Consider the following 10981-nt stretch of genomic DNA (forward strand, 5'->3'; position numbering starts at 1 on the left):
TCCAAAGAATCAAGTATGCCATCTTCCAGCACAAATGTTTATTTTATGTCTAAGGACTATGGTCCCCAAAGTTGTAGGTATCTACAAAAATGGCCAGATCTTACCAAGACAGTCTAGATTTAAAATGGCCTTTATGGGGGAACATTCCAATTAGAAAAGATCATTTATTTTAAAAGTGAACTTGAAAGTAAGTGTTCCGGGCAGCCCGGGTGGCTCAGTGGTTTAGCACCGCCTTCAGCCCAGATCGTGGTCCTGGAGCCCTGGGATCGAGTCCCACGTCGGGCACCCTGCATGGAGCCTGCTTCTCCCTCTGCCCTGTGTCTCTACCTCTCTCTCTCTCTCTCTCTCTCTCTCTCTCTCTCTCTTTCTGTGTGTCTCATGAATAAATAAATGAAAAATCTTTTAAATGCTTTAGAAGTAAGTGTTCCTGAATCAAACAAACAAAATGGGAGACCTATTTTGATTGGCATGCAGAAGAATTTGAAAGACTTCAAAAGTCCAAAACACCTTCATGGAAAGATTCATTGCAAAAAGCTAATAAATAATCAAGTATATAAGAGGTTCCTAAAAAGATTATGAGAATGAAATGACTTCTACTACTCCCTGCTACCCTCCTTGACCTCAGTAATCCTCCATCTGTGCTGCCTTTCCACTCTAAATAGACTACAGGACCATAAACAAAAATCTGCCTCTATCCAGACTATAATGGCCTATATCCAGAGGCCCCTATATCTACCACCAAAGGAAGGCCCCCACACGGGCCCCTTTCAGGATTGACGGGATTCCAAGGGATTCTCCAGGAAACTGCTACCAGTATTCCCTTAAACAGCCAAGGGGAAACTAAAATTAAAAACGTTGCTAAATTCTGGTAGATACCCCAGCTTCACTCTCTACCTCAAACCCGCCTAACTCTGGAGCTTTGGAAAAGGGATCAGGGGAAAATTGACAGAAGCCAGTGAAGGGTGAAAATTCTTACCAGAATCAGCCTCCTGGATCTCTGTCTATAGTGCCTGGTCAAGAAAGAAAGGCAAAAGTTCATGTTATCCCTTCCTTTTCAAGATGCGTTGGATTTTGATCCTTTATCTCTCAAGGACAGCTATTGCCTTCTCATTTTGTGTCCTCAAGGACCTGGCTTGGCAACCATCAGATTGCAGGCCCTCAAAATATAGGCAGACAGTGGCTCAGTCAGGAAAGCATCTGCTTTTGGCTCAGGTCATGATCCTGGGGTCCTGGGATAAAGCCCTGAATCAAGCTCCCTGCTCAGCAAGGAGTCTGCCTCTCCCTCTTCCTCTGCCACTCACCCTGCCTGTAATCTTTGTGTCAAAGAAATAAATTATTGCACTCCACTTGTGGCTAGTGTCCTACAGACTATTGCCAGCTCTCAAGGCAATAGTGTCAGTCTTGATTTTGGCTATCTTTGGGAATGACTCTGGATCTTGAGAGAGCAGTATCTTTTGCACCTTCTTTGGGAACACCTCTCGTATCCAATAGATTGTTCAATACTGCCAGGAATATTTACTGGTTGTCCCAGCTGAAACTTGACAAGATATTCAAAAGGATCCTTTTAAGTAGCTATATGGTTATCAGTTTGCTGATATTGGAGGCTGATATTCAGAACCTCATGAAAACTTTTTATTAGGCCTTCTCTCCTAAGCTAAATGAAACTATGTACCCGGATGGAAAGAAAAATAGACAAATAGCTCTAAATCTAGAACACAGGAATCTTTTGATTTCCATCTTAGCTGAAGATCTTCTCCTTGACCCAAAGAAGCAAATGTAGTTGATCACCTGGTCAGCCCTTTGAAGTCATACAGGTTGCAACCCAGTTCTTTGAGGAATTAAGAAGAACTGTCCTTGTCTTATAAATTCAGACTTTACAAGAACAGAAATGTAGCTCTAGAAGCAATTCAAAAGCCATCTATCATTTTTATCAATCCCCAAATCTCCCCTGCTAATCTGTCAAAGCTTGTAGGTATTGTAAAATTTTAGATTTAGGAAACAAGCCCTCTTGGAGGAGCTTGCATTCTTTCCCTGTGCCTTTGAGGCGTAAATGTTCTATCCAGCCTTCTCCAGGAAATGAAGGACATTTCTTTGAAAAGCAAACTCCAGGAAGGTAATTCTCCTCAGAAGGGAGGAAAAAAAGAAAAGTGGGGGAGACTATTTGGAAATTAGGCCAACGCAAAATCTTTTAAAAGTGGAAAGCCATCTGCACGGTCACCTTTACTTATTCCATCAATTTGGATCCAGCTGTTCTTTTGTAAACTAGTGAGTTTTTGCATTACTGTATGATCCAAATAGTCTTTTTCAATCTCTAAACATGCAGTCCAATTTTAAGATTCAAAATGCCCGTGATCCTCCCCAATGGCGGGAGGACAGAGCCGGCAGAGAGGCTCCTCCCCACCGCACTTCTAGAGCCGGCAGGAAGGGGCATCTGGAGGCTGTAATGGTTAGAACAGAATGCTGTGCGCTTCAGCACCCACCACACAGCTCTACAAAATGCGTGAAGAGCTCTTGGTAGTGCCACCAAATGTAAAATGCAAATGTCACGTGTTTCTCCTTCCCAGGCTCAAAGCTGCTGCTTGTCTACAACTGGAGGCCAGCTGGTGGCCCAGCGTCTCCCTGCACGGTGAGGGATGTCCCCCACGGCCCTCCGGCCCTCCGGCCCGTCTCTCCTGGCCTCGGACCTTAGAATACAGGGTAAAGACACTCAGCGGAGTTGGGGAAGGGACAGGGAAGCGGGACGAGCTCCCTTAGAGCCCGGACCGGGTGAGGGCTTGCAGAAGCCTGGAGCACAGGAGCTGAGGCTGACCTGAGATCATCCCAACACTGCGGTTGAAGAATCTGAAGCCGGGGGAACTTCAGGAGCCGGTCCGGGCTCCGCCAGCTAGTGGGGAGGCTGAGAGCCCCACCCGGCTCGTCTTCCGAGTCCCGGGCCGGGGTGCGATGCCCCGCAAGCCAGCTGCTTGCTCCAGCCGAGTCGCTGCGCCTCTGCACCCAGCGGCGCGTGGAGGGGTGGCGTGGAGGAGGCGGCCACCTGGGGGCCGGGACCACGCTCTCCGCAGCCCTCAGGCGGGTGCTCCGGGGCGCCCCTGCGTGGACGCCGGCCGAGGGGCCCGCAAACGCGCCGCGGGCACGGCCTGCGGGCCGGCCTGGTCTCCATGGCGACGGACGCCCAGGCCACGCGTCCCCGGAGACGCCCCGGGGTCGGAGGTCATCTCTGTGACAACGGCAGCTTCCCGCGCTACGGCGGCTCGGACGGGCCGCTTCCGCCGCATTGCGTTGCCGAGCCCCCAGCGCTCCGGGGCGAGGAGCGCCTGGTCTCGGGTCCCGGGAGCCGGGTCGGCGCGTCACACCCGAGGGCGCGCAGGCGGCGGCGGGTCTTCGGACGCGGGAGCCCGCTGGGGCCGGGACGCCGAGGGGCCCGACTGCCGGACGCAGATCCGAGCGGCGCAGAGTGGCCGGCTCGCGCTCCGCAGCACACGGCGGCGAGCAGCTCCGGGAGCGGGGGCCGGAGCCGGAGCCGGAGCCTTCCGCCGGCCCTGGGCCCCCGCACGCCCCGCGCCCGCAGCCTGGGCCTCTGGGCCCAGCGCCCTCCGCCCTCCGCCGTTGGGGCGGCTCCAGACAGCAAAAGCCAGATACCTCGGCGTGGCTGCGGGATGGGCAGGGAGCTGACAGGTTCGCAGAGGGCTGCTTTCAGACCGAAAAGAATAAAATATTGAGGGAGGGAGGCACCTCTTTCAGAGCAAGCCAACTGGAGGCCGTTTGGCTGCTGTCCCCTGCCCCCACCCCCCAGGGCAAAAATACACCCCAAGGGAGGGTCCCAGTTCCCAGATAAAGGGGTTCAGTAAAGAGGAACAATTCAGCGTTGGGACTGTTGCTGTGGAACGTCTTCCTCTTTCAGGAGAAGCAAATTTAAGATTAGGAAAGAAAAGGAAGGGGGCTCCTGCCCAGAGAAGCCGATGGTGCCCTACCACGGGCTGCTCAAGGCTGAGAGTGCCAGAAGGTTCTTGGGCATTTTTTTATTTATTTTTCATTTTTTTATTATTTTTATTATTTTTATTTTATTTTATTTATTTTATTTTTATTTTATTTTATTGTATTTTATTGTATTTATTTTATTATTTTTTTGAGTAAGGCCCCAGGTTTTGAGATCTCGAAAGAAGGCATTATAAGCTGCGGGCCTAGGGCATATCAGCAAACCGGGCCTCAGGCTGCGGGAGGAAGGGCTAGAAGTCCACCAACAACTTTCTCCTTCTCTTTGTTTTATCATCAAGAAACCAAATTCTTGGTTGGCGCTGTGGGGAAGGAGTAAAGCATTAAGTGAACTTAAGCAACTATTAAGTTATGATACCCGCAGTTGCATCCCCGCGGTTAACTTTCACAAAGAATCCTATTTAAAAAAAAAAAAAAAAAAAGAATCCTATTTTCGCTGTTAGTTCATTTAATAAGCCTACTGAAAACCTGCTACGCATCATAACTAAAGTCCTTGTCAGGGAACAATGACGAAGGCAATAGTGCCCAACAATTGTCGAGTGACTTTTCTTAGTTTTAGTAGATGAGATAAACAAAAGCTTCCATTTCTCGGTGAGATGCGTCTGCATTACGCTTCCCTTCTGCCTCCATGTATAAGGAAGACCCTCCCCGAGAATTCCTTCTTTCAACTTTCCTTCCTTTTATCCTCTACCTTTTACATCCTCACTAAAGCAGAAAGGTAATTTGTAGCAACTGGAGAAATACGTAGGAAAAAACATCAGGACATACTTGGTCCTGGAAAAGCAGAATAGCAAAAGGTATTTCTGCGTCTCTGGAGACATGCGGAGGAACGGAGAAAGCCTCCCTCAAAATTCCCTGTTCGGTGCTCAGATTCGGCGCTTAAACCCCATGTGGTATGTGGTACACAAGCCCTTAAAGAACAGACTACGGCACTGGGCAGGTAGAAGTGTCAGTAGTGTTTCCCCGACCCACAGTCCCTCCTGGAGATGACCCTAAGGTGAAGCTCAAAGGCTTTGCTGAGAATAGAGACACTACAACGCAATGTCTGGTTTAAAATTTAACAGGAGGCAGGGAGTAGGGTCTTAATAGAGGAGCTTCAAACATACTGTTGAATCCCAACTGTCTCGCCTTAAGGCATAAGAAACTATTTTGAATGAATGCTTCCATTTTGAGACATCGACATGGTATTTATAGGAGGATTATGAGTCAATTGAGGGAGTTATGATGCCAAAATGCACAAAGGAGTGAAAACTTTGATTGTTGTCCTGGTTGCCGTATGTATAGAAACACCACAAAAGTCCCCAGTGTTTGTGTTGCTAAAACGGAGAAGACTGGGTTTGAGCATTTTTAAAGAAATGGTTTCATGTGGGAAATGTTAAATATAGTATAGCATTACCTTTAGTACCTTCTGAAGGCATTGCGTTATTTGAACAAATATTCACGATTTTAGATGCCAAGATGAGAATAGGCTGGATATGGGTACAGCCAAAGTCTTCCTCATTGTTAAAGCCAAATTGAGATTATCATGCATTGGATTTCACACTTGTTAACTCGGATATAATTTCAAAAAAAAGAAAAATCCACTCTCCCAACAAGTTGATACTCGGAAACCTATCTACATTGCAGTCCTTCGGCTCATGAAGTGCCCCTGCTCTGCAAACTCATTTTGCTACTTCAGTAACTAAAGCTTCTTGGAGGGAGTCCAGGGGCAGCTCCGATTGCATGGAATCCCACTCTAAAGGCAAGCATGTCAGAAGGAGAACCTCACACCTGTTTGGTGCTCCAGCCATGCAGTCTGAATTTGATGCCTCCGTTTGATACACCTCAGTGTTTAGAAATGCAGAGATTGTGGCCCAGGGTGGCTCACCCAGTTCTAGAGGAAACCAGGATGAGTCGGCAGGCTGACAAGGGGAAGGAGTAAAACATGCTTACTTTCATTTTTCTTCCGCCTCTCCCTATTTTCCCACTTCTAAAATGCCATGACAGCCCTACATGTAAAGCAAGTAGTTTTAAAAGAATAACATATATTTAAATGAGTAACAGGCGTACCAGATGTTTTTGGCACCTAAAACAGCTTTAGTGAAAGGCAAAAGCAGAGCTGAAAGACACCAAATCAATGAGGAAAAAGAAAATGACAATGAGTTCTACCAAGCCCTGCCTGTTTCATCTCCAAGTTATACGGCAGAAAGACTGAGTTCGGAAAAAGAGACCCTCTGGGCTGTGAGTTAGTGGGATTTTCTAAATGTGCCCTGCTGAACTTCTGCTTCGTACCCTCCTTCCACTCACTGTCCCTGGTATCCAAAATTATCCTTGATTATGACTTATCCTAAATTCTGTGCTTTCCAAAACCCTATCAATCCAAAGAAGTTTGGAGGTGCCATGAGTGTGGTTCACTGGGTGTGTGTATTTGAGGCTCTGTAGTTTCCTTGTTGTACATTATCTGTCTAAAGAGATATCCATGATTTTAAAAACAACAACAACAGAAAAAAAGAGATATCCATGACATGACCATAGTGTTTACCTTTATCGTGGATTGTTTTTTCTAACCACATTTCTTAGCAGCTGTCACTCAAAGTCTAGTGACCTAGATTGGTACCGCACTGGCCTTTGCTACACGTTGGTCAGTCTACACTATCATTGCTGGTTTAAAGAAACATACCAGGCCCTCCTCCAGGCTAAATAAGAGACTTGGATCTAGTATTCCCTATTTAGCGATTTGCCTAAAATACGATCACCTTGCATGACTCATACAGTGAAAGCTGAAGCAGGTAATATTTATTCTAAACATACAGTTACTGCTCTACTAGGAAAATAGGGGAAAGTAGGACGTTTAAGCATTGGTGTGTGTGTTTTCTGCTAATGGTCATATTGTGAGATACTGGACGTTTCTATGAAGATGGTAGACTTAGTTTTTATGCAGGATACTTCTAAGCTATTGTAATTTATTTTAAAAAGCCCTACTATATATTGTACAAGTATATTCTTCATGTTCTTTTCTAGTTAAATTTTACATAAAAGCAACTACCAAAAAAACCTTTGAAATTAACACCTCTCATTTAAATGCTAATAGCTTTTGGGTAGATAAATAACTTTGTCCTTAAATTCATGACTCTATTATCTACTTATTTTCACACCAACATAACTCTATAGCAGTGCTCCAAAAGTCCTCCCAGGAGCCTTGACCAAACTACCCGTACTTATCAACAATTTAAAAATTGGGAATAATCAGTGATTTATTCTATAGCTTGCAAAGATTGAGAAGAATTATTAATCTAAGAAGTCTTCGCACCAAATTCATGATCCTCGTACTGGTGGTTGGAGGTATTCTGCGGAGCTTCTTCGTTTGAAACCAGTTAATTGTCCTTGTTTTAGATTTAAGATAACATAATGGGTAGTAGTCAATCTGTTCTTTCTGGTTTTAACAGTTAAGAAGATTTTAGTCTTTGTTTTATTTTAATTACCCAATTAACTTCTTGGTTATACTGCTATCTTGGGATCAAAAACCTGCAAACAATTTTAGGTTTCATGTTAATAGCAGAAGGAGAATGGAACCTACCAACTACAATCCTGAAAGGGAATGGCTAAGCATGGATTTAATGTGTGTTCAAGAAGCAAAACTTTTAGAAGATGAGATAGTATGACACATTAATGTCACATTTTTAAAATAATTTACAAATGCTCCCATTCCCAGGTTGGCACTCTAACTTCCGGCAACCTAAGCCTACACTATCCCATTAGAATAGTTGGTGATGTTGTCATCACCATGATGTTTGAATTAACCCATCAATTCACACCCAAGTACTTTAGCATTCATAAGCTGCAAAATAAATTTCTCTAAAAATAATTTGTCATTTGACACCTTCCAAAATGCCTTGAAAGGAAAAATATCTACTTTATTCCAGAGAGATGAAAGTGGGTGGGGTGGGGGAGGTGTAATAAAAATATCTTGCACCGTGTATGGGGGGGGGAGAGATTAGTGTTTCCAGTAAAATTGTTTAATATATATTATATATAATATATATATTATATATATTATATATATATATATATAAAGGCCAGTAAGGAAACTTAGTGTTCAGAGCAGAATTCTTTTCCACTTTACAGTACTATAGAGGGACTAACTTCAAGGTCCCTAGACAAATGGCCGAGTCTAAAAAAAAAAAAAAGAAAAAGAAAAAAAATGCTTTTACATTGTTCCTTTCTCAGAAGGGAGCTAAATCTTTCCACACGAAAAGGCTTCAAAACCCACTATTTTTACTGCATGGAGGAGCAAGCCTCCCTTCTGACAGCAGCGCTTGGCTTGTCCCACTTTGGTAAGTCTTGCAAAAAGGGTCTTCACATTAACTTGTGAGATAGTAGTGTTGCAGATCTAGGTATCAGTAAAACATCAGCAAGTGGGGGGCTTCATGTGGGGTGGGGGTACACCCCACAGTTGAGTAAGAAATGCGGGTGGTAAGGTGACAACACCGCTTTCTCCTTGGGCAATGCCCAGGGTGGTGGTATTAGTTCAGAGTTGCTAAACGCTGAGGAGTTGAGAGAGAGAAGGGTAAAAGGACAGGAGACGGAGGGGGAGGGGGAGCAGGGAGGGAGGAGGGGGAGGAGGGAACGGAGGGGGGCGGTGAGAGAGGGGTAGAGCTACCGCACAGTGACGAGAATTCCCGGGCAGAGCCCCGGAGCCCACTGCAGCAGCGTGCCCGCGGGCAGCAGAGCCCTCCCCCAGAGCATCCACTGCCACCCAAACGTCCCGGCTGGGGCCACTGCCCAGGCGTCCTCCGCCCACAAGCGAGCACCTGCCCTTCTGGACGGTCTAACAACTCGCAGTTTCCCTACTCCTGCGGCAGTGGGGGCCTCACTGGGTGCTCAGCCTCCACACCCACCACCTCCATCCCCGCCTACCTCCCCCCCTCCACCTCCCATCCTCCTCCTCCTCCTCCTCCTCCCACTCCCACCTCCTCCCTCGTCCTCCCCCTCTCGCTCCGGGCACCCGCAGACGGCAGCCCCCTCGGAGCCTGCCGCCCAGCTACGCTGCGTTTGCTGGGTTCCGAGGCTGGGAGGCAGCAGCCACTTGCTGCCCGGCCGCCGGGGCTCCGGGCGCCAGCGCAGCCCCCGGCAGAGCTCGGGGTGTCAGGGCGGCCGCGGGGAGCCATGATCTACTACACCGCAGTGCCAACGTCAGGAGCCTCCGGCGCCCGGGCGGCCACTGCGGGACGCCCGGGGCCCCGCCCCCGCCCCCCAACGCAGCCCCAGACACAAACACCGGCCCCGGGCCCTCCCCAGCCTGAACTGAGCCCGGGGACGCCGCACACCCCCGCTGCCCGCGCGCGGCTCGCAGACTGGCTGCGCCCAGCCTCCTCGCCGGCGCGCCGCCGCTGCCACGCAGCCCTCCGGCCTGGCCTCCCCCGGTTGCTCGCCCACAACTTCGCGGCCGCCCGCAAACGCCTCAGCTTGGGATACCGGGAAGTGAACCCCCGGGACTCGACTCCCCGAATCACCTGCATTTGCATTTCTTATGTAATGCACTGCAAGTTTCCCGGTTGGAGCTTACGGAATAGGGACGCAAGATCACCGGAGCCTGAAGCTGGGACCCACCGCCCCGCTCGTCCCACCCGTGGGACTCGGGCGCAGGGTCTTGACACTGCCTTTTAAAAGGGGCTTTCAAATTGCATACATTAGAAGGACTGCGCTTGTCTTCTCCGTCTGGGGTTGCCCCGGGCATAAGCCCAGCTCAAGTATTCCCAGTGGCAGGAGGTGTCGGAGGCAGACGGGGGATGAGTTAATACTCGTGCACCGAGAACTAGACGGGGGAGGGAGGCGGGGGCTGACGGAGGAGCGGGGCCGCGAGGGAGAGGGCCTCTTCTACTTTGGTAAAGGTGATGGGGTGGCGAATATTGTGCAAGCTAATCGGAAAGTCTAGAGCAGGTCCTCGGCACCTAGCTACGTCCCTGAACCTGCAGCAGAAGTGAAGAGAGCTCGCGGCTCTTTCTCCTGGCAACTACCGAAGCTTCAGCTGCCTCGGGCAAAACCTTAAGCCACAGCCCTTCAATATTTCACCAAACATAGGCAACCAAATACATTAAAAAAAAAAAAGTTTCCTCCTCCCTCCTAGTGATGGATCGTGTCACAGCCAAGAGATGCTGATCATGGTTTTCGGGCTCAGAGACGCCGATCCAGCTGTTACTTGTTTATCCACCAACACCTCTATATGCAACACTGTCCTGGTTCCTTTTCTGTTTCCCCTGCCTTCCTGCATAGCAGAACTGCAGATCTAGCTCAGTGAGCAACAGACAGGTTATTATGAGGAAAAACATAACATGATGCATGTTTTGCTTACCAGTTGGGTTCTTGTTTTTCTTAAGACTCTTGCCACAAAGACACTGCAGCATATGCGTTCCTTTGCTGAAAATGTTCCAAAGAAACCACATTGATTTGGGCGAAAAGCAATCCAGCAGCTTAGACACCCTGAGAAAGAAGAGATCCTTGTGGTTGCATAATAATAATTTGAAATCAGTTCTCCTGAAGAGGGGCACCGGTTTTACCATAGGAAAAACGATAATATTCCGGATCTTCTCCCAGTTTTTTCCCCTCACGTGGTATATTTCTTTGAGACTTCTCAGTGATTGTTTTTTTTCGGCCAGGGTGAATGATTTATCCCCTCGATCACCACTGGATTATTACCACAGGGTTGGAAAAAAAATCCTTTTTCAGCATGAAGCCAAACAAAAAAGCAAAGAAATCCCAACAGAGACCAGAACTAATCAGAGAGAACAGTAATGCACAAAAGATCCCCAAAGAGAAAACCATAGCCTTTTACTTGATCGCTATGAGGATGGGTGGGTCTGCAGAAGGCAAAGCAGGATTCATCTCACTGAGAGAAGACTGCCATTGTGTAGCCCCTAGGAGAGAAGAAAAAAAAAAAAGGAAAGAAAGAAAGAAAGAAGAAAAAAAAAGAAAAAAAAAAAAACACCAGCACACACACACACACCAATAC

The 10981-nt window shown here is 47.8% G+C and overlaps 1 protein-coding gene across 2 annotated transcripts in view; it reads right to left on the reverse strand.

Annotated features, from left to right (window-relative positions):
* Positions 1 to 10532, reverse strand: part of FGF14 (fibroblast growth factor 14) — a 613348-nt gene extending 602816 nt beyond the window's left edge. For both annotated transcript variants that reach the window (XM_055335925.1, XM_055335922.1), the window contains exon 1: positions 10325 to 10532. In XM_055335925.1, coding sequence (XP_055191900.1) covers positions 10325 to 10532 — 208 coding nt within the window. The remainder of the gene's footprint in view (positions 1 to 10324) is intronic.
* Positions 10533 to 10981: the final 449 nt, after the last annotated feature.

This window comes from Nyctereutes procyonoides, unplaced genomic scaffold (assembly GCF_905146905.1).
Source record: "Nyctereutes procyonoides isolate TBG_1078 unplaced genomic scaffold, NYPRO_anot_genome, whole genome shotgun sequence".
Lineage (NCBI taxonomy): Eukaryota > Metazoa > Chordata > Mammalia > Carnivora > Canidae > Nyctereutes > Nyctereutes procyonoides.